The following is a 24,904-nucleotide window of genomic DNA, read 5'->3' as shown; positions in this document are numbered from 1 at the left end:
GCTCGGTTCTACAACTACAGTCAAATTATAGAAAAGGCTGGTCAAGTAATTATGTTTTCAAAGACTTGACCTAATCAAAGCCGTCCTGCTTCGGTGTGTTAGTTCTGGGGAATGTTACCCTGTACTCTTGAGCCATACCTGGGCCAGTACATGTTTAACATCGCTTTTTAGCCAGAATTTCAACTGGTAATGAAATAGCAATTTGAAGGGAAACAATGGCAGAATAGTAGCAGGATAAGCCGAGCATTTTATTGAAGAATTATTGACAGAAACGAGGCTACAAATGTGTTTATGTGCACAGATGGAGTGAGACAAGGCAAGACTCCCAGCAAGCTTAGTCGGTGTCTGGCTTGATCATCTTTGCTGTATATCATTAGCCACTGAGCTTTGTTCCGTTGTTGCTTGTGCAACTTGTACTGAGGGCTGTGCGGAGTGTCAGTGAGCTACCATTCTCTCATTGATGTTGCAGATGTAAAGGCTTAGGGAAATGGAACGTATAGCACAAGGTAATGAAGGAGAGGGAAAGATCTGTGAATAAATGCAGAAGGAACCACGATATGCTGCCACTGATGTGAAAATAAAAGGCTGTGCTCTTCACTATATTTGCTTAAATTCCCAATGGTGTCGAGCCCCCAGGCGCACTAGATGCAAAAGGTCCCTGAGTCTCAGCCAACTGGCTTAAATAGGTCTCTGGAGGGAGAGATAGTGTATGCTCCATTTCAGTAAAGAGCAGTGCTGTCTGGCTGGTTTGTTTGAGTTAAGTATGGGTCTCTGCTGATCGATCACACAAGAAACTAGAAAATATTTCAATACGAGCAGCATAATCTTCACTGGAATAAGCTGGTATGGGAAGGCTATTTTGACAGATGGGGAGGTTGAGTAACGCACAGTGGCACACTGCCTCACAGTGCTAGGTTCGATTCCCGGCTTGAGTCACTGTCTGTGTGAAGTTTGCACATTCTCCCCGTGTCTGTGTGAGTTTCATCCGTGTGCTCCAATTTCCTCCCACAGTCCAGAGATGTGCAGGTTAGTTTGATTGGCCATCCTAAATTGACCCTAGTGTCAGGGGATTAGCAGGGTAAATATGTGAAGCTATGGGAATAGAGCCTGGGTGGGATTGTGGTTGGTGCAGACTCGATGGGCCGAATGGCCTCCTCCTGCACTGTAGGGATTCTATGATTCGATGAACTTTAGATTGTTTGTCCTTTATTGAAAGGAATTTAATACTTTCCTTTAGGGTGGGGTAGGTCGGATCCCACAAGTGAAAACCTATTTGCCTTTCAAGTTTTTCCATGTTTCTGTCTCGACTTTCTCAAGAATCTCTGCTGCCTGCAAGGATATGGATCCTTGACCTTCCCCTGAGCTGACTGTTTCACCCACGTATGAACCTATAAGGTTGAGTGGCAACATGCTGTTCCGCTCTGGAGGGCATCACACTTGAACTCAAACCTTCCTCATTCAACACTCACTGCCATATGCATTTGCCAGTATAGGCCTCTGGATGTTCTCAAGGCTTGCCGGTTGGGCAGTTTATCAATTGAGTAGAAGTACAAGGGGAAATTTGCAAAGAGCACAGGAGTGGCCGGGGGTGGAATTGGACAGTTCTTTCCAAGAGCTGACACAGGTATTAAGGGCTGAATGGTCTCCCTTCAGTCCATGAATGAAGCCTGTCAATTGAACCAACAGTCGAATCATGAACATTTTTGCTTCATGGGGCAGTGTTTTTTGCCCACTGTATCAGGAAGGCGAGCTTACCGAAGGCAGTTTTCTAGGTAGGAGATCAGGAAAAGCAAGATCAGAAAAGTCATAATAGCCTTAACTTAATCCTTTTCTTAATACCGCAAAATCCTTTTCACCACAGTTCGTTGTAATTAGACCTTTGACTCCCTACTTTGTGACGGCACCGACAAGATATTGCTTCAGCCTGGACGCTTTTTCCATTCCCCTTTTGGAATCCGTAAGAAGGATTAAATCAGTCGGTAGCCAACTGCATCAGATTGAAAAATAGATTAGAATTAGAAATTATAATTTCACTTGGATCAAAAAATGGCACAGAGTAATTCACATGCCCATGGTTTATGGATGTCATATTAATTGCTGATGTATGGATTGATATATATTATTTAAATGTTCATTACCAAAGCAATAAGGACAGGGCCCTCATTGTAAGTCAGTAATTACCCTCATTTTCAAAGAGAAACTCCATTACTTTGTGAGATTGAGGAGAAAGTTTTGATAGTTTGAAATGTTGCACTTGCAGCTTTCGAGAATGTGACTGTGTCAGCTTCGTTCATTGAAAGTGTAATCTTTTACCCAGGAACTGGGTGTGAAATGTGCTAGGTCAGAGGTCCAGAATTTGCAGGTGGCAGAATATTCATGGTTATCCATTCCAAATAGGAAATATAAATTCGAAGGAAGTCCTGGAAATTCCGAACCACTTCTTGACTCACAGGATTGACATTGTTCTTTCCCCCCTAAAAACTAGAATCATAGAATCAGAGAGTGTAGAAGAGGCCCTTCAGCCCATCGAGTCTGCACTGACACGTGAAAAGCACCTGAAATTCCACTCACATAGCTCCCCCACAGAGAGCGGTCTTCACTCACGGAGCTCCCCCAGAGAGAGCGGTCTTCACTCACACAGCTCCCCCAGAGAGAGCAGTCTTCACTCACACAGCTCCCCCAGAGAGAGCAGTCTTTACTCACACAGCTCCCCCAGAGGGAGAGGTCGTCACTCGCACAGCTCCCCCAAAGAGAGCGGTCTTCACTCACACAGCTCCCCCAGAGACCAATCTTCACTCACATAACTCCCCCAGAGAGAGCGGTCTTCACTCACACAGCTCCCCCAAAGAGAGCGGTCTTCACTCACACAGCTTCCCCAGAGACCAATCATCACTCACACAGCCCCCCCAGAGAGAGAGGTCTTCACTCGCACAGCTCCCCCAGGGAGAGTGGTCTTCACTCACACAGCTCCCCCAGAGACCAATCTTCACTCACATAACTCCCCCAGAGAGAGCGGTCTTCACTCACACAGCTTCCCCAGAGAGAGCGGTCTTCACTCACACAGCTTCCCCAGAGACCAATCTTCACTCACACAGCTCCCCTAGCAAGAGCGGTCGTCACTCACACAACTCCCCCAGAGAGAGCGGTCTTCACACGCACAGCTCCCCCAGGGAGAGCGGTTTTCCCTCACACAGCTCCCGCAGTGGGAGCAGTCTTCACTCACACAGCTCCTCCAGACAGAGCAGTCTTCACTCACACAGCTCCTCCAGACAGAGCAGTCTTCACTCACACAGCTCCCCCAGAGAGAGTGGTCTTCACTCACACAATTCCCCCAGAGAGAGTGGTCTTCACTCACACAGCTTCCCCAGAGACCAATCTTCACTCACACAGCTCCTACAGAGAGAGCGGTCTTCATTCACACAGCTCCCCCAGAGAGAGCGCTCTTTACTCACACAGCTCCCCCAGAGACCAATCTTCACTCACACAGCTCCTCCAGACAGAACGGTCTTCACTCACACAATTCCCCCAGAGAGAGCAGTCTTCACTCACAGAGCTCCCCCAGAGAAAGCGGTTTTCACTCACAGAGCTCCCCCAAAGAGAACGGTCTTCACTCACACAGCTCCTCCAGACAGAGCAGTCTTCACTCACACAATTCCCCCAGAGACCAATCGTCACTCACACAGCTCCCCCAGAAACCAATCTTCACTCGCACAGCTCCCCCAGAGAGCAGTCTTCAGTTATACAACACCCTCATCCTCCCCCAAACCTCCTAGCAGCCTTCTGGAAGCTGCCACCTCTCCTTTTAACCGCCCCCCCCATGCTGAGTCTACATTGGACCCTGCACCCAACAGGTTCCTGCCTCTGCCCACAAGAGCGGGTTTCATGCCTGCTACCCTCCCTCTCCTGTACTAACATTGGGAGCACTCAAACTTAAATTTCAGGCCAATATATTAAGAGGTGCAGATGCGATACATTGCGAGTAACTATTTCCCCTAGTTAGGGCATCTGGGACTGGGAGATATGGTCTAAAATTTAGGGGCAGGCGTTTTGTGAGTGAACATCTACACAGACAGACCGTAGAAGTTTGGAATTCTCATCTGCAAATGACAACCGATGTTGGGTCAATTATAAAGTTTAAATCTGAAATTGTTAGATTTCTGTGGATATGGAGCAAAGGCAGAGATCTGGGGTTAGGGGAGTGATTAGCCTTGATCTCATTGAATGGCAGAATAGCCTCGAGGGCCTAAATGACCTACATTTCCTAATTGACAGCACCCCTGATCTTAGCTCACACATGCAGAATGCGCACTGGATCTAGACAACCCTGGGTGATCTGTGGGGATGAAATCACATGCTAACGAAGGCTCAGTAACTTCAGGGGAAGAAGGGTGAGAATGGGAAGCAACAAAATCCCCTCGACATTCTCCTTCGCTATGGTCTGATTCTGGAAGGCAAATGATTATTGTTATTGCTCAGTCCTTTCCTCTCCTGCACCCTAATCTAGGATAGGGATGCTAGTGTTGGAGCAAGGAATAGATTATACAGCTGCAAGCACACCCAGGTCAACATCATCTTAATCTGAGAGCTGATATTAATTTGACCATGACATTAGCAACAACAACAACAATAGCATCTCTCTCTCTCTCTGTCTCTGTGTCAACGCATTCCTGTTTTGAAGGGACCTAATTATGTACACTTTAGTTTATTGAGCATCTTTTACTCCGGCACAGACAGATTTGGACATTGAACGTGACTTTCTCTCAGGGATGACTGGTCAAAGCTGGCAAATGTGTGCAGACTTCAGGTCACATGGTCTACCCAGGATTTGGCATCCAATTTATCACTTTGGGTGTTGGGGATGTGATGGAAACGTCAGTGGGGATGACAGGAAATGTTTGTGACGCGCCCGCATCAAGCTGCAGTCAGAACTGGTTAAAATGTAGTGGATCTTTGTGGCGAATTGGCTGCTTGGGATTTCTCTGAACATCTCTTCAGAATTGACGCGGTGCAAAATTCCTTTCTCTGCTTTGTTAACAGGAGCCCCAACATGTTAAAATAAAATACAGCAACCTCATCAGTGAAATAACAGAGGGCAGAGTTTCATGTGCGAAACTTCAGTGTGTTGGAATTCCATGTTAGGTTTTGCCTTCTACGATCATGGCTTTCACTGGTTCAAAGATGCAGGGACCTGACTATTAATACACTTAATTGCAAATGAGATTTACACATTCTACACGAAGAATCTTTCCAAGTGATGGTATCCTAGCTTCCTGTTGTATTGTGGTGCCTGCAGGCAATGTAGCAAAGCTTGAGTTGTTGTCATTGGTATTTTAATTGCTTTCGAAAGGGAAGTTATTGCCAGCGGTAACCCTATCAGCTTCTGACTGTCTTGTCTTCGCACATCAGGCAGTATTTAATTACCAACTGTCAGATTAGCCAGATCTGGATGTTGCTGAGCTCCAGCTCAATCGCACAGTGAATTTGTTAGACACCAACTGAATCAGATCTTCCAAAATCGGAATAGACTGCGGAATTACTGAGTGTAAATTAAAATTGTTATCATGTGCTGAGTAGTCACTGGTGTGTAAATGAATGCCAAATAAATTACGCACTCATTAGGAATTCAGCAGCAGTCAGAGTGGGACAACAGTACAGAATACACAAGGGATGTAGCCATTTAAAGAGCAAGTGTTTATACTGCAACTTCAGCACCTTGTACAGCGGATGTGGGTGTAACACTGTCAGCAATGTGACTCGAGTGCACTTAAAACTGAGAGTGAAAAGCCCTGAACTCTCCGGCGCTTCACACACGTGAAACACCTTTGATGCAAGATGGCTATAGACCTTTCAGCCCTTCAAGGCTGTTCTATCATTTAATTAGACCACAGCGAATCCATGTCTTTTGGTTCCATATCCCTTAAGTGGCAGAAATCCATCAAAGTCAGTTTTGAATTTTTAATTGAGCTAAGCCCAACCATTTTCTGGCGAGTCTCAGACTTGCACCACCCTTTGTGTGAAGACTTTCTCTCTGATGTGATCATTAAACAGCCTAGCTCTAATTTTAAGCCCATGGCCTATGGTTCTGGACTGCTTCACCAGAGGAACAGTTTAACTCTCTCGACCCTACCAAATTCTTTAAGTACCTTAAGTAGCTCAATTAGGTAACCCATTAGGCTCCCATGTGCAAGCAAATACTAGCCCAGTCTCGTAAAGATTCCTGTACCCGAGAGATGGACCTTTCTGAAGTATAGTAGTTCCCATTTGCCTGAGCGGGAATGCCTAATAGGCTATTAATACTTCATGTCATGACCCAATGGTATCAGCCTAGCTTCTATTGGAATGGAGAGTCCATTGGGATTAAGGGTATAAATTAGATCTCTGTTAACGATATGAAGTTGAGCAATGCACTTCCATTATACAGCAGAACAGCACCCTCCAACCTTATGGATTGAATTTTACAGGATGGAGGGTATGTATGCCCCCCAGAAGAAATGTTGAATGCCAACCCACTTAAAACAAGTCCACCTGGCAGCAATAACATGCCGTGGGCAGCACGGCTGAGGTGACAAGAGGGACTTCTGCCCCTCAGTGAGAGGAACAGCTTGAGCAGTCCTAGCAGCACCAAAACCCAGTTGTGGGCATTGCCAGAACTGCAAGAAGGTCCAAGGACAAAGAGGATATAACCATTGAAGGGAAACTAGTTTGGGGTAGGATCAGAGAACCTAGGCGAGAGGTGATAGTGTTGGATTTTGAGGCCAAGTTGGGAGGGGAAAAAAGTGAGGGGGGAAAGTAAAAATGTTGTGGGGGTTGGTGGATGGTGGGTGCTGCCTATGCCTCCTGCCCTGGATGTATCCTGTTGCCTTCTTGACTGTTACGCAGCCTGCCTGCCTGCACTGGCCCATCTGCCTATGCCAGCCCAATTATTGCATAGGCAGGGTATTATTGGGGTCAGTTGGCTGGTAACGGGTTTGGAATGGCAGTTAATTATTTATTCCTAAATGGCTGTAAGGCTGCTGATTTCATTGCCTGCCCACCTATTGCATTGTGGGAGACAGTTCAAGGCTGGGCAGAAAGATGCTGAGCTTAGCAACCTTATATTTTACGTTCTTTAAAAAGAAATGCTCAGCAGAGGATTGTAAAATCCAGCCATATATTTTAAACTCCAGTTACATTTGCTTCCTCTGGGCTTGTTGCATGCTTGGATTCTAGTATGTGTATCTTATTGATTGTAAAACTCTCTTAAGCTCTCAATCCTCCGGTTCCCGCTGCCGGCTTGACTATTATCACTCTCCTCGCTTAGGCCTCCAGCCTACACTAATTTGCTGTTCTGATAAGCTGATGCAGTTCTTGGGGCAGCTCATTCGTGGTTTCTTCATTTTGTATTTTAAAACATGCAACCTCAGCTGAATATCATCCTCAGAAATATACCTGTCCTGGACTAATGTGATACTTTCCATTTTCCCTGTACACTAATTGATTCCACATTCACAGTGGCAGAGAAGGAGGTTTGGGGCCTGGTGATGGATTGTGTGGGTTGCCCCAGCTGGTAGAAAACCAAATTTGGTGAAATTTTATATTGGTGCGAAGTATGGCTAGTGGAACATGTTAAAGACTCAAATCTTTCCTGCTGGGTGGCAGAAGGTGACACACCAGCATGTCATCTTCAACCTTTAAATAGCTTTGAAAGGTGTAGTCAGATATCTTGGGAACATTGTCAATTATCATTTGCTTTCAAAAGGGTCATCCATAGAGTTTCAAATATCTAGAGTTTTAAATATCGAAGGGATGGAATTGCACTGCTTGAAGGGCTGGGGAATTGACTCCTGTCCTTCATGGAGCACCGCTTTACCTGAGGTGGCCCCTAGAATGGCAGACCCAGGTAGTGCCCTTCAGCTCACTTTATGCTGCATCTGTAAAGCTCTATTTTCCCCCACATCATCAGCTTGTTGCCATAGAAGTTTTAATTTGGCACGCGGCCCATCTGGATTCTGAGTGTGGCCCACGAGACATTTTGTTGACTGTTGCCCATGCACAGGGTTGCCACATTCTGCTGATTTCCATCCACACAGCATTTTTCCTACCGGAATGACGGAAGTGATAAACACACAAAGCGAGGGCAAGTGAAGTGGGGTGCATGCTGATTGCTCACAAAACTGACTGTGAGAGCTGTGCGTTCCTTCTGCGTCCAAAGTGTAAATATTTCTGTTGTTTCTGCCATTTGAAGTTAATGATCGTTTTATTAATATATGAATGATTAAGTATTTTGTGTAACTCGCTATGAAATATTCAGCGTGTATTAGATCTTAGAATCTTAGAATCTTAGAAACCCTACAGCACAGAAAGATTGAGATGTACTCAATCTTATGGAGTCATGGTTTGTGAACATTCCCGATTTCAATCTTACAACCCACTGAAATGAAGAAGGGCCACTCATGCGGCCCACTCACGAGCCTCGGTTGCCCATCACTGATTTGAATGGTTGCAGCAACAAAGTCAATGTTCCTCGCTCCCAGTTTTCAATGAATAGTTAATGGCAAGCAAGCCTGCACGATCAGGCGGGGCAAGCACATGTTATGCATTACTAGAGGTGTGCAGAACAGAAAGCCTACCCTAATGTGATGGGAATTGTAAATTAGGCAGATTTCATAGAAACCCTACAGAAAGAGGCCATTTGGCCCATCGAGTCTGCACCAACCACAATCCCACCCAGGCCCTACCCCCATATCCCTACATATTTTACCCACTAATCCCTCTAACCTACACATCTCAGGACACTAAGCGGCAATTTTAATCATGGCCAATCAACCTAACCCGCACATCTTTGGGATGTGGGAGGAAACCGGAGCACCCGGAGGAAACCCACGCAGACACGAGGAGAATGTGCAAACTCCACACAGACAGTGGCCTAAGCTGGGAATCGAACCCAGGTCGCTGGAGCTGTGAAGCAGCAGTGCTAACCACTGTGCTACCGTGCCGTTTCTTTCAAGATATATGAAAGAGTATATGAAGAGTTGGAGTCCTAACTTATGGTAGATGTCACAGGCTTGGGAGGAACAAAAAGACTTTGGATCGATGGTTCCCAGGGCTCGTCACTGTTGGGGTTTCCTCATCCCATGTCTGGGGCTGTTGTAGTCTAATTAGTAGAGATTGTTTTGTGATGATTCGTCAGCACCTCAGTTATCATGGTATCATGTGACTATCAAGGGGTTTTCTGATATGACAATTCCTGTGGTCGAGATTTTAACTTTGGATGTGGGCCAAGGGTAGTCTGACAGTCCCTTGAGGACTGGAGGCATGAATCACCGGTCAAACCAGGACACACATACTCTGACATCCTTTACTAAATGCAAGCTTACAATTGCCACCCACCCCCTCACACTTGACCCACTGTGTGTGTGTTTCAATTACCTCATCATCACAATGGTGAATAAGTGGCTGCAGAGCTGCAACAAACTGGGTCCTTTGCTTTTTTTAAAACCAAGTGGTACTCATGGAATATTTAAATAATTTTGGTTTGGCACTTGAGCAACCTGCCTGTTCAATTGCCTTTTAATAGAACCCAAATAACTTCTTTTTTCCCAGCTAATTTCCAAATTTGCCCGAGTTATTTTCGGGTCCATTTCCGTCCTGCCAATTTTCTCCCCTTTTTGTAAACTGAAATCAAAAGTTGCAAATAAAAAGATTCCATTGGAGTTTTAAATCGGCAATTAAAACTGACTGCAGTAATCCTTACTTATAATTAGGCAAATGTGTGAGAAAGCATCGCATAAAATTAAGTTGATGATCCGAATGATTTTGCTCATCAGTGAATTTAATGAAAGCGCAGGTATTAAAATATGGCAGACACTCTCACACTCACAGCTTGAAATCGCACTGTAAGATAATAGACACATGGTTTCACACGTTAATCTTACTGCTATTTTTAGCAGAGGACCACTTGTTATATTGCTGAAAGTTGTCACTATAATGGATAGGAATGCCATGCTGAACACATTAGGCTTTTGCAATTATTATGGACCGTGATTTCAAGGCTCCATGTCTTTAAGCAAAAAATTAGTTGCTCTAATCTGTAAAATTCTGAGTTCAGGGGCGACAGATATGCAAGATAGGCAGTCAAGTATTTGCAAGTCATTTTAAAGTAATTTACTAAGAAATAATAGTTTAGATGTCATGCATTGGCTAAGTAGACAGAAGTATACAACCCGTGACAGGTGAAAGTGGTTCACTGATCCCACAAGAAAAACAGAAATGTGTGTTGAGCTCAGTAGCTTGTGATGGCAGCATGCTGCTCTTTAGCTTCCCTCCATCTTCCTCCATCTTACCTGGTCCATCTTCTGCCTGAAGAAGACAACTGGTTGATGAGGACTGCTCCCTTGTCTCTGAGCACTCGGTATATTTCTAATCAATACAAGGCAGGTACCCAAGATATCGGGATGGTCACCTCCCCATCGTACACTGCTTAGCTTGAGTCAGTTTTTAGTTTGCTTCATGCTGAGGGTCATTTCCTATCCCTCACCTGACGCACATTTAGATAGAAGGATAGACAAGATGCCAGAAGACTCCCTGCTATCAGTTCTACAACGTGTACGTTTTTGCATTGCATCAGTCGCCAGACTGCAAGAGGCAGAAACAGAAAGCTTTCAACCTTTTGAAGGCCTTCCATCACAATGCCTGCTAAATCTAAAATATTTTTAAAGATGCTATTTCCTATAAATTGCTTAATCGCTGATGTAATATTGTGAAATGTTCAGATGATTTTTTTCCCTTCATGGGACATGGGTGTCGCTGGCTCGGCCAGCATTTATTACCCATCCCGAGTCGCCCGAGAGCAGTTGAGAGTCAACCACATTGCTGTGGCTCGGGTGTCACATGCAGGCCAGAGCAGGTAAGGATGGCAGATTTCCTTCCCTAAAGGACATTAGTGAACCAGATGGGTTTTTCCGACAGTCAACAATGGTTTCATGGTCATCAGTAGATTCTCAATTCCAGATATTTTATTATTGAATTCAAATCCACCGTGGTGGGATTTGAACCTGTGTCCCCAGAACATTAGCCGAGTTTCTGGATTAATAGTCTCCAGCAACAATACCGCTAGACCATTGCCTCCCCTTAGCCAAGCATGGAAGCCGAGGCAGTCATTAAACATAGTTAGGTGTTGTAATAGTCAATAACAATGTGTTTATGGGCTAATTAAGGATTAAAGGTGGTATTCAACTAAAGGAAGAAGTTAATAATGTTGGCAAAAAGAGTAAGCCTGAGGAGTGGAAGGTTTTAGAATTCAGCAGTGACCAAGAAATTGTTAAAGGGGGAGGAGGGAGAAAGTGAGAGTAAACTATAGAAAGAGACATAAAAATAGACCGTAAAAGCTTCTATCGACACAGACAGTGACCCAAGCCAGGAATCGAACTCAGGTCCCTGACGCTGTGAGGCAGCAGTGCTAACTATTGTGCCACCATGCTGTCCTGGTTGTGGAAAGCAAAGTTTTATCTCTCTCCCCGGTATTGGAAATTCTGCTAGCTAACTGACAGCAAGTCTTTTTGCCTTCCTGGGGTGAAAATTCTGCTGTTGGTGTTTTTGCTAGCTCGTATCTAGAGTCTCTCTCTCTCCCTGGTGTTTTGGGAAGCTGTTCTGAATCCAAGCTTGTCTGTGTGTGCATCAAGAGAACTGCAGCATCCAACCAAAGGACTAAGTTTCAGCATCACGTGAGCATTCGTATTTTCTGTGCTAAACCTGTGGCAAGGCTTTTGTATGGGGAAGTTTGTTTGATTAGAACATTTCCTATATTCATTAAGGGTTATACAATATCATGGTTGTTTTTATTTTTGTTTGTAATTGCTAAAAGTTATTGTTAATTTTTTTCTATACATGTTAACTGTATTTGTAAATAACCTTTGTTTGATAAAAGCTCCTTAGTGGGCCAGTTGAATCGTACCTGAACCGAAATATCTCATGCTCACCCTAGCCAAATTCAAAGTGCAAAACGTATAATCCAGGCAGACTTCATAAACACTTTAGAGTTCCTGGCCTGAATTATAACAGCTGTGATGACATGGTGATGTGCTGCAGAGATGGGTTTCGAAGGGACAGTTGATATGATGTAAGGATGGATTGTAATGAGAGAGGATGGGCCAAAAGGCTTTTTTATCATTGTGGGGGGTTTTTGATTCTGCTGTCCAATTAGAACCGGTGACAATATCGGTGCTTGCTCACTTTCTGTTCTTTATTTTTCAGGCGTGCTGGTGAATTGCTAACCCAGACAGCAGGACATTATCCCCTTGGAAATTCATGCTAACCTCTGTGAACCGGAGCTGAGAATGTGGTTCCTGTTGAGTCATTTTTTTGCATTGTCATTCATTTGCTGCTTGGCAGGTAAGTTGAGCGTTGGGCATGACACTGACGTGAAGGGTTTTCTGCTGCTCCCCTTGGCATGATTTCAGATGCAAAGCACTTCAAGGTCAGCACTGAATTTACATGAAAGATTAATCTTTGCACCCACAGCGTCCATTGACAGAGAATCACGGCATTCTTGAGGCCTGAAGATGAGCAAATTTTGTGCTTTTCGATGCTGATGCGCAACAATCGGATGAAATGAAAAGAAAAAGCATTGGGGTTATAAAACCCCGACTTGATTTGTGTCTCTGAGCAGTTGAATCCACTGAGTTCCTGGTACTTTGCGCCAAGTCTACCATTTCACATTAAATATTCTCTTAGAAGAGCCTCGGTGCAATATGCATGACAATATTGCTTTTATGAAGCCTGTTGGATTGATATCTTGATGTCTGACTGACGACTCGAGCTTCCGTCTTGCTCACGGATATATCTCAGGGCTTTCCAACTCCTTCCGTGAGGTAATGGGCCATTATAACGTTGTGTAGGCTAGCTTAGAAATAAAATCTCGATTCCCTGATGACCATGCAGCATTAGTCCTTTTGAAGACGTTGGAAAGCGGAAAGGTGGTAATTTATTTCTGCCCGCCGTTGAGTGCGAGCACAAAGTACACATCAATTATGGATGCAAAGATGCGTCAAGTCTCGCAAAGCTGTAATGTTCAATTTGACAGGAGCCGAAAACAGGCAGATCATCAGCATCACCAGCTGACGCTTTGAAGGTTTTGTGAATCTGTTACTTCATCCCCAGCTGTCATCTTCAGGCCAGCATCTACTCGCTGAATTGTGAAAATGTTTAGCAAAACAATTGCTGTGGGATCATTCCTTAATGCCAAGTTTTTTTCTTCACTGAGTCCCTTCACTCAAGGGTAGTTCTCACTGGCAGTTATTTCAGGGCAGCATGAAGTGAATTTAAGTTAAAGTTATGATGGATGCAGTTTATTCCTGACTCGCCTTCCAAACTGCATCAGTGACCAGCTTTTGTTAATTGTATGGAGGTAAATAAGATAAAAGAAATTAAACATTACTGTGTCAGTGCAAGAAATGTAAAATTTTGGATGGGCAACATAGAGCGAGGTATTCAATGCCTGATGGATGATATGTTGGGTCCTACTGAACATTGTCACTATTCTCTCACTAACTCAAGTTTAGACTCTGAACCATAGAAATCCTTTAAATGATTGACAGCATTTATTGTAATAGATGTGTGTCAACAATGATGTGTAGTTGGTAATTGGGATATAAATTCAGTGAAAAGCAAAACTATATTTGTTGGTATTCAGGCTGATTCAGAGGTCTTCGACCTAATTGATTAAATAAGTATTGTTGTTTGGATGTCCATAACATGCTGTGCATTGTGGGATGGCCATTATGAACTCAACATGTACAGGCACGATAAAGCCAAGGAACCAACTGTTTTCATGCAAAGCATTCCGTTTATTCTTTGATTATTCCTGTTTTGATCTTTGTCGTATTGCCATTCCCAACTCTCTCGCAGAATAAGAATGGCACTGGCAGGAGTTAGAGGTGTTCGCCATGGAGCCTGTATTAGGCAGCAATCAAGTCCGTTTAATTAAGAGAAGTCTTGATGCAGGTTTTCGTGCAGGCAGTTGTATTCCATGTTGTTTCCTGTTAGAAAACCTCCACATTTGTAATTTCTCAAATAATTTCTTAGCCGTGTAGCTGCTAAATGGAGCGACCTGCATATATTTGATTGTAATCTTAAATTTTGATTTTCTTTTAAAAATTCTTGTGGAGAAGGGATAGCTGGTGCCATGCTAGGGCTGTTTAGTCACGAGTGAATGAAGTGCGTGACACATTAACGAAGATGGGGAGGAGGGTGTAGACGAGGATGAGTAGTCTGGAAGTCACAACTGCTAAGGAAATTGCACTCTGAGATTCAAGTTAGATACAAGATTTAATTTAAGAAGAAAGAAGCATGCAAAAGATCATGCTTGAAGCTTTTAAGATTTCAGTGCCAATTCTTCCAGGTCTTCATTAATAGCTAATATTTATTTGTTGTTCTATTAATCTTAATGAAATATATCCCATGTCTGCCAAAAGTAATTGTAATCGTCATGCTCACAGCCGTATTGTGTGAGTCTATAATCCACAGAGGATTTTGGTCTTTTGGGTATTTTATTGATACATAAACATTTTGCACTAATGCGCTTTTGGTTCTGAAGAAAAAGGAATGTTTGTATATCAGCATGGCTTATGAGAACTTCCAATCTTTATCCTTACTGCAATGCACATGAAACTGCAACTGGGCATCGTACACGAACTAGTCAAGTCAGCTGATAAACTGATGATAGATATAGTTCGCACTTTGTTATTCTTAGTATTTTAAGGATCCATGCACTTTTATAACCTGGAAGCTCCATGTGATATTTCCCAGGATAGTTCATTTCTAGGGAGCTTTCCAGACTTTTTTGGAATAAAACCAAAAGTTGGTTAAAACAGGCGAGTTTGCATTGCACTTGCCCTTTCAACGAATGTTGGTTCACATTTTCAGAAGGACCACATGTATGCTCAGTACATGAGTCATTTCCTCAATGAATGTCAGCAATTGGAAGTGACTGTATGTTAAGTTCTGTATCTGTACTTTGCATTGTTTATTCATAGTGGCGTTATGGGATATAAATTTTTTGGGGGTGAACATGTTTCTGATCTCTCAATGGCCTTGTTGTTACCCTACCAAATCTTTAGAGCTCCAGTAAGAGTCATATCCTCTCTTGCGTGCTCTCCGTGTTCAAATAGAACTTGATTCTTGAGCCACTAATCCACAAGGTTACAATGTTAACTGTGCAGTATTAATACACATTGACATTCACTGAGCACAATTGACTGTCACTTGTCTTTAGCCAAACATCTATAATATTGTACCAAGGTACAGGATGAATTACTCAAGTGGTCAATCTTGCATGCTGATGATTAGCTGATAGATTCAATTCAACCACAGAACAAATCTTACATTGATACTTAATGTTCGGAACATTAAAGCAAATGTCAGCAAATAAAACTCAGGATTGGCCATTGCAAGGAGCTATAGTTGTCAGTAAACGAGGCAGAGAATTTAAACTGCTACCCAGAAAATGCCCATGGAAAGAGAAGCTGCTGAATCTGCTTTGTGTTACAAGTTAAAAATATTTTTTGTCAGTGTACAGTGTTGCTGAGTTGTGAAACTAAGTGCAGACCCACCATTCTAGTCAATAATGTGTACACTATTATTAGCAAATGTTGCAGATTGCAGTGTGCAGAAGCACTGAAATGTTTTCAAAAATGTAAGGCCCAGATGTTGCTGGAGTTGGGCATTTTACCATGTGTCCCAATTAGTTAGACTTGTTTGTGCATGTTTTAGGTTTTAACATCTTTTGTTCACAAGGTTCCTGGGAACACGAGCTAATAGTACACAGAATACCTTGGTCAACAATAGGACATGATGTGGAGATGCCAGCGTTGGACTGGGATGGGCACAGTAAGAAGTCTCACAACACCGAGTTAAAGTCCAACAGGTTTATTTGGAATCAGGAGCTTTTGGAGTGCCGCTCCTTCATCAGGTGAGTGGTCCATTCACCTGATGAAGGAGCAGCGCTCTGAAAGCTCGTGATTCCAAATAAATCTGTTGGACCTTAACCTGGTATTGTGAGACTTCCAACAATAGGACAAACAGTGCATCTCATTAACCAAAGGATTAGGAATGAGGAATGATTAGGAAAGAGGAATGATGAAGAAAGAGTGGGTGAATTCAATGTCAAATCAAAAGCAAAAACAAATAAAAGGAGGAAAAGGAAAATGATTGAAGAGGAGGAAAAAAAGAGACCAAAGAATAAGAGAACACCATTAATTAAATTTAATGCATGACTTTATTTAAATTTCCAAAAATAATTCATAACCTGAAAGACTAATTCATAATTGAAAGACTTTTAATGGTTCACACTCTGCGCAAGAGAAGTTGATTGGTAGTCATTAGCAATTATTGCACTATTTAAAGGGTACCTTAGCATGAATGAGCGGGGTCTTAATGCAAGAAGTGCAAAAATATTGAGGAGCTGTGTCGTGTTATGTTGAACTGAGCAGATTTGCACAGTGGTGAAAGCACTCAATGAGGCAGCAGTTAGCAACGTCAGTTTTGAGGCTCAAAATCAGTCATCAGAAGCATTCTCTATTCTTAGTTTTCAGGTAGCTACAATGGTACTATCTGAGGAAGACAGTTGGTGTTTGCTACCGAATTATTGAGCTGATGTGACTTTATGATTGTGAAAAGCACAACTCCATTTTACCAACTAAGCAGTAATGTTCATTTACACTGTGGTTGCCTGTACACGGCAGTCCCCTGTACACAGCGGTCCCCGTACACGGCAGTCCCCTGTATGCTGCGGTCCCCTGTACACGGCAGTCCCCTGTACACTGGTCCCTGTACACGGCAGTCCCCTGTATGCTGCGGTCCCCTGTACACTATGATTGAGACTTGAAGACTAGTTCAGTGTCTTGTCTTTTTATTAACCTTGGCTTTTTGCAACATTGTTTGTCTAAGTAGCAACCTACTGCTGTTGAGCCATATCTTGAACACAATGATATAGGCTCACCTGACCAGATTGAAAGACATTTTTTACCCTCCATTCTCCTTTAAGGAAACATATTGAAGGCTTGTAGCATAGGTTGCCTTAACACGCAGTTCATCAGTGATACATTTCCAAGTGACTTGTTTGTAAAGTAAAAGAATAAAGGTTTATAGGTGTGTTTCATGAAGATACTCAGATTATGTGACATCATTTTTGTAGCCGTCTCTTCCTATCTACCACCTCCCATGCATGCAATGTAAATGATGTCTTTGGCATGCAATCACATACTTGGGGACTCTTGACACATTTTCTGCACAAATTGCTTACGTTGCTTTCTTTTACTGGAACAGTTGTTCACGGGAGCTATCAGTCACCTGGAGCAGAAGAGAAATATGAAGCCCCAGAGCATCCGCCATTTTCTGCAACACAACACCGCTGCTTAAGGAATATTTTCCAGATACCCAAACTCTTGTCTAAAATAGGCAAAAACTGCTGAGTTCTGTCTGACCTTCCATGTGAAAAGACAGAACATGGATCGGGAAGGTTCGGCTGAAGTTGATCCTACATTCAATATAGAAGAGATCTTATTCTGTGCCTATTGGAGGTGTCTACTGGGTATCTGATCAAGGGAAATTGCTCTGGGTTAGAAGAACTTTTAAGATGCACCATAGGAAGCATCCTTTCTGAATGTATCACAGCTTGGTATGGCTTCTGTTCTGCCCAAGACCACAAGAAACGTCAAAGGGTTGTGAATGAAGCCCAGTCCATCGTGCAAACCAGCCTCCCACCCATTGACTCTGCCTACACTTCCTGATGCCTCAGAAAAGTAGCCAGCATAATCAGAAAAGAGCTGAATTCCAGATGTGAGGTGAGAGTGATAGCCCTTGACATCAAGGCTGCATTTGACCGAGTGTGGCGTCAAGGAGCCCTAACCAAGCTGGAATCAATGGGTATCAGGGGGCAAACTCTCTGCTGGTTGGAGTCATACCTGGTACATAGGAAGATGGTTGTTGTTGTGGAGGGCCAGTCATCTCAGCTGCAGGACATCTCTGCAGGAGTCCCTCAGGGTAGTATCCTAGGCCCAACAATCTTCATCTGCTTCATCAATGACCTTTCCTCTGTCATAAGGTCAGAAGTGGGGATGTTTGCCGATGATTGTACAATGTTCAGCACCATTCGTGACTCCTCAGGTACTGAAGCAGTCCATGTTCAAATGCAACAAGATCTGGACAATATCCAGGCTTGGGCTGACAAGTGGCAAATAACATTCGTGCCACACAAATGCCAAGCAATGACCATCACCAATAAGAGACACTCTAACCATCACCCCTTGACATTCAATGGTGTTACCATCACTGAATCCCTCACTGTCAACATCCTTGGGATTACGATTGACCAGAAACTCAACTGGACTCGCCACATAAACACTGGCTACAAGAGCAGGTCAGAGGCTGGGAATATTGCGGCAAGTAACTCACCTCCTGATTTCCCAAAGTCTATCCATCAACTACAAGGCACAAGTCAGGAGTGTGATGGAATACTCCCCACTTGCCAGGATGGGTGCAGCTCCAACAACACTCGGAGCTTGACACCATCCAGGACAAAGCAGCCAGCTTGATTGGCACCACATCTACAAACATTCAATCCCTCCACCACTCAAGGTCAGTAGCAGCAGTGTGTACTATCTAAAAGATGCACTGCAACAATTCACCAAAGATCCTTAGACAGCGCCTTCCAAACCTACTACCACTTCCATCTAGAAGGACAATGGGAACACCACCACCTGCAAGTTTCCCTCCAAGCCACTCACCATCCTGACTTGGAAATATCTCACCATTCCTTCGCAGTCGCTGGGTCAAAATCCTGGAATTCCCTCCCTAATGGCATTGTAGGTCAGTCCACAGAACATGGACTGCAGTGATTTAAGAAGGCAGCTCACCAGCACCTTCTCAAGGGCAACTTGGGATGGGCAATAAATGCTGGCCAGCCAGCGGCGCCCATGTCCCACGAATGAGTTTTAAGAAAAGGATCCTATGCACCGAGGACACACTCTCTTCCACTTTCTTTTGTCAGGAAAAAGATAGAAAAGTCAGAGGTCACCTATCAACCGACTTAAGAACAGCTTCTTCTCTGCTGTCATCAGACTCTTACATGGACTTAGCTTATATTAAACTGATCTTTCTCTACACCCCAGCTATGACTGCAACACTAAATTCTGCACCCTCTCCTTTCCTTCTCTATGAATGGTGTGCTTTGTCTGTAGAGCATACAAGAAACAGTACTTTTAACTGTAAATCAATGCATGTGATAATAAATCAAATCAAAAAAGTTGTTTGAGCAAAGAGAAGATTTATTGATGATATTGATTACTTCTTTTTTCTCGTGTCACAAAAGAATAGAATATCCTGTATAAGATGTTGAACGGATGGCAATGCTATGCGATATTTCTTGTGTGTGAGTAATTAACAAGTGCTCTTGTCTCTTGCTGTTTAACACAACTGTAAACTGCGAGAGGTTGATTTCAGAGGTTAGTGAGCATGCGGAAGTGTGACTTTGAGCGAATAATTATTTTTGATAACATGGTAGCTTTTTCACATCCATGTAGTTCAGCCATCAATTTCGGTACCTTAGCTAGCCTCAGCCAAAATGTTTGTTCTCCAAAAAAGCTTATTTATTATTCACAAATAGGCTTACATTAACATTACAATGAAGTTACAGTGAAAATCCCCTAGTCGCTGCACTCGGGGAGAATTTAGCACGGCCAGTGCACCTAACCAGCACATCTTTTGGATGTGGGAGCAAACTGGAGCAGCCGGAGGAAACCCACGCAGATGCAGCAAGTACGTGCAGGCTCCGCACATACAATGACCCAAGCCAGGAATCGAATCCTGGCGCTGAGAGGCAGCAGTGCTAACCACTGTGCCACCGTGTCACCCTTCTGATTGCTGAAGATAGGCATTTAGAAGATCTACCCAAGAAATACTGGTGGCTTTCAATCTGTGATTGTGGAAATCAATGCAACCTCACCAGATGAGATTTCAGTCCATCAGTTTAGATCCACAAGGAGCAGAGACGCCAGAACTAAAGCAATATTCTGAACTGGTCTGAGTCAGGGTAATATGACCGATCTCTGAATTTGCGTCAGCTTCAGTTCAGATGTTTTTCAGGGAAAAAATAATGAAGGCAAACTGAGTTCCTCAGTGTGTGTCTGAATGGTTTTGTGCTGCATGTTCTGGTTAATGTTGGTGCCTAGGGACGGTTACCTTGCTGTACGTTCCGTTGACACAGCAGGAATGTGGGATGAGTTGAAATGGCATTGCTGGTCAGGAAACCTGTTGAAGTAAATTGTCTGACATCTGTGTGTGCCTATTGTTCACCTGAGAATGATTAAGAATCACTGCAAAGTTAATTGTTCTGAGGCAATACCTTCACCATTGCTAATCTTACGAGAGAGACATCCTACCGTACTGTGTTTGTGTTAAAATAAGGGTTTCAGTATCATCAGCTGAAACTGATCGAGGTGAAAAAGCATTGCCAAGGGTCACAGTGATGGCTGAACTGTATTCCACTTTGTCATTATTCAATCCACTGCATATGGAACACAACAAAAGGCCATTTAGATTATTGGACTCATCAGTGTAATCTTCCAATTCTACAGCTCACTTTCAATTTAGGTTTGCACTCTGTGGTTTGATTCTTCCCACAAATGAACAGAGTGTTGGCTCAGGTGGGAAAGTCAGTGCGAATCCTGCAGGTTTTTCTCGCTCCATTGAACAGCACTCTCTGTGCAACTTCAAAGGGGAGGCAACATTCACACGGGGCTGAAGAAAGCGGACAATACTGGGTGTCCTGAGAAAGGATGACCCCATCTCTGACTTCAATAAAACCTCAACCCGACAGACACCAATACCTCTCATGGACATTGAGGCACCCCGCTCCCAAGGAGAAGGGAAATGTCTGCAACGGAGCTCCCAGAGGGCCGCCATGACAGTACCGGGGGTAGTGCTAGGGCACTGCCTGAGCATATCCCTCACCCCCTTGAGGCTATACTTACATGTACATCCCCGGCATGGACATTTTGACTGGTTTTTGTTTTTGATAGAATCTTAGAAACCCTACAGCGCAGAAAGAGGCCACTCGGCCCATTGAGTCTGCACCGACCACAATCCCCCCCAGGCCCTCCCCCCATATCCCTACATATTTACCCACTAATCCCTCTAACCTACGCATCTCAGGACACTAAGGGCAATTTTAGCATGGCCAATCAACCTAACCCGCACATCTTTGGACTGTGGGAGGAAACCGGAGCACCCGGAGGAAACCCACGCAGACACGAGGAGAATGTGCAAACTCCACACAGACAGTGACCCAAGCCGGGAATCGAACCCAGGTCCCTGGAGCTGTGAAGCAGCAGTGCTGACCACTGTGCTACCGTGCCGCCCATTTTGAAAGCCAGCAGCGACTCGCGCCAGTGTGACATCAAGCTGGCTGGATGGGAAGTTAGGGTACGAGTGAAAATAGCGGCGTCAATCCCATTAATGTGATAGTTTATACAAATCAGGCTCGTGAACCTGATTACGTCATGGATGGGGTATCAGGGAAGATCTCAATCTGAGCTCTTGCCGGTGCAAATCTCATTTTTGGCCTCTCATGAGATTTAGCAGCCATTATGGGATTTGTGCCCACAAAGAACAGAGCCGTTAGATTGCGGCCTATGAAGAACAGAATGTTTGGAGCATCCATAACATTTGTGTCGTACTATTTCCCCACATTTACCACTCTGTACAATGAAGTACTTTCTGGTATTTGATCTAAATTTGCTGTTTTCTTTTTCACATTCATGATCCCTAGTTCCTCATCAGTTAGTCAAATAGACATATTTAAGCCATTTACTATTTCCTATATTCCAATGAAGTTCTCTTCCAGGTCTTCTCCTCCTCCTCCTCCTCCACCCCTACTTAACCATTCTCACCCCAGTTTATCTGACAGGCTAGTATAGGGTGGAAATTACATGGAGCCAGTCAAAGTATAGTGCTAATGGGGGTCACACTGCTTCACAGTGATTCTTTTCAGAATACATACTTGCCAGGTTCCTGTGAAACTGTAAATGTGAATTTGCAATTAATAATCACCTTACATCAAGACCCAGATGCAGATGGATCTTCAGTGCTTAGACAATTCACTGGCAGAAAACTGAGGCAAAAGTTTCGCAATAATGGAGAATCTCCTCTTCATTTTTAAAATGGTGCAAGTGGCTCAAAATCTTAGATCCTGCTCCTGAAAAGGACACTTCCTATTTTTGTGGGGTCGGGGATGGGGGCTTTTCACGCATGCACAATTTACGTAAACGGCTGGCCGTTTACATCATCAGCAGCCTCCACTTATTTTGGTGGGCTTTTGTTTGGCCAGAAGTGTGAAACCTGGAGTGTGCAGATTAGACTCGGTAAGTGCAGCTCTGAACTTTGTGGATTCATTTGTATACACAGTAAGGAGTCTAACAACACCAGGTTAAAGTCCAACAGGTTTATTTGGTAGCAAATGCCACTAGCTTTCGGAGCGCTGCTCCTTCGTCAGATGGAGTGGAAATCCGCTCTCAAACAGGGCACAGAGTCACAAAATCAAGTTACAGAATACTGATTAGAATGCGAATCTCTACAGCCAACCAGGTCTTCAAGATACAGACAATGTGAGTGGAGGGAGCATTAAGCACAGGTTAAAGAAATGTGTATTGTCTCCAGACAGGACAGCCAGTGAGATTCTGCAAGTCCAGCAGGCAAGCTGTGAGGGTTACTGATAGTGTGACATAAACCCAACATCCCGGTTTAGGCCGTCCTCATGTGTGCGGAACTTGGCTATCAGTTTCTGCTCAGTGACTCTGCGCTGTCGTAATCAGTATTCTGTAACTTGATTTTGTGTCTCTGTGCCCTGTTTGAGAGCAGATTTCCACTCCATCTGACGAAGGAGCAGCGCTCCGAAAGCTAGTGGCATTTGCTACCAAATAAACCTGTTGGACTTTAACCTGGTGTTGTTAGACTCCTTACTGTGTTTACCCCAGTCCAATGCCGGCATTTCCACTTCATTTGTATAGCCAGGGTACCCCTTTGGATCTGGTAGTGGACACTTTTGGTGTCCTTTGGGGAAGGTCAGGTGCCCTTTGGGGTTGATAGGCAAAGATGTGTGTGAAAGTTGCATAGATTCATTGCTGTAAAGCTCATTGGAACTGTCACCAGTCCTGTGAAAATTAGCACTTGTCAAAGGCAGCTGTCAAAAGCCCTTGTCAGTACTTTGACCTACCTGTCAAAGGTCCATCAGAGGAACCTGTCAGGGCATTTAAAAGTCTTGCCCTTTAAATTTTTGAAAAAATGTTTGGAATGTTAAAACAAATTATTGCCTGCTATGTTGACATAAGCCTGAGGGCTTTCACTACTGGATTTGTGCTATGTGACTGATTTCACAACCAACAGTTACCACAGTAGGGTGCCTACCATTTCAGAGCTTAATTTGACGACTACGTATATTTATAGACTCTTTGATGTAAGACTATGAATTTCAATGCTTGTTGTCATAAGAGATTAGACACTTGAATAATTGTTTGTTGGTTAAGGCTTTATTTAGTTGAAGGAATGCAAATGTTGCAAATGGATTTTTGTGAATTAGTTTTTTTTAATATAGTGAATTCTGCAACAGGAGGGAATTTCACAGCCCCTCTCTTCGATCATTCATGTTCCAACACTTTATGGACATCAGCATTGGTTTATTTAATCTCTCAAACAACATGTCAGCAGCCACCAGCATTCTCCCGACAGGACCTGTCTCCTCAGCAGGATATTTTATGATTTAATGATTTTGTAAACTTCAGTTTCAGTCATTACACTTTTAGCAAGAATTCAAGGCTGCAATTCAATCTTTGTACTGATGTTAATGCTGATGATGCATTTACACTCTGTGCTCAGCATCTACGCCATCTTCAACACAGTCATCAGGTTCTTCATTTTTTGCATATAGTTCTTCAACATTTCCTTCCATCTCTTACTTATTTCATCACGGTTTGCAATGGAGGGAAGACTTCAAGGAAAAGAGGGAAGAAGAGAAAATCAATATTGGATGGCTTGAAAAGTGAAGGAAGTTACTGGAAAATGAAAAGTATAGTATGAGGGTGAGGGTGAAGTATCTAAATGGATACAGAATTGGCTTCTTGACAGAAGCCAGAGAGTGATCAACGGGATCTTGATCAATTGGGCCATGGGCTGACGAATGGCAGATGGAGTTTAATTTAGACAAATGCGAAGTGATGCATTTTGGTAGATTGAACCAGGGCAGGACTTATTCAGTTAATGGTAGGGCATTGGGGAGAGTCACAGAACAAAGAGATCGAGAGGTACATGTTCATAGCTCCTTGAAAGTGGAATCACAGGTGGACAGAATGGTGAAGAAGGCATTCGGCATGCTTGGGTTCATCGGTCAGAACATTGAATACAGGAGTTGGAATGTCTTGTTGAAGTTGTACAAGACATTGGTAAGGCCACACTTGGAATACTGTGTGTAATTCTGGTCACTCTATTATAGAAAGGATATTATTAAACTAGAAAGAGTGCAGAAAAGATTTACTAGGATGCTACCGGGACTTGATGGATTGAGTTATAAGGAGAGGCTGGATAGACCGGGACTTTTTTCTCTGGAACGTAGGAGGCTAAGGGGTGATCTTATAGAGGTCAATAAAATAATGAGGGGCACAGATCAGCTAGATAGTCAATATCTTTTCCCAAAGGTAGGGGAGTCTAAAACTAGAGGGCATAAGTTTAAGGTGAGAGGGGAGAGATACAAAAGTGTCCAGAGAGGCAATTTTTTCACACAGAGGGTGGTGAATGGTTGGAACAGGCTGCCAGAGGTAGTAGTAGAGGCGGGTACAATTTTGTCTTTTAAAAAGCATTTAGATAGTTACATGGGTACGAT

General features: G+C 43.6%; 1 protein-coding gene across 1 annotated transcript in view; it reads left to right on the top strand.

Moving 5' to 3' along the window:
- cntn1b (contactin 1b) overlaps nucleotides 1-24,904 on the top strand; it is a 748,714-nt gene that overhangs the window by 307,185 nt on the left and 416,625 nt on the right. The window contains exon 4 of the mRNA XM_078220219.1: nucleotides 12,232-12,369. Coding sequence (XP_078076345.1) covers nucleotides 12,315-12,369 — 55 coding nt within the window. The 5' untranslated portion in view covers nucleotides 12,232-12,314. The remainder of the gene's footprint in view (nucleotides 1-12,231; nucleotides 12,370-24,904) is intronic.

The sequence above is a fragment of the Mustelus asterias genome, chromosome 9 (genome assembly GCF_964213995.1).
Source record: "Mustelus asterias chromosome 9, sMusAst1.hap1.1, whole genome shotgun sequence".
In the NCBI taxonomy this organism is placed as follows: Eukaryota; Metazoa; Chordata; class Chondrichthyes; order Carcharhiniformes; family Triakidae; genus Mustelus; species Mustelus asterias.
Note: the sequence above shows the minus strand (reverse complement) of the source record. Positions and strands in the feature narration are given on the sequence as shown.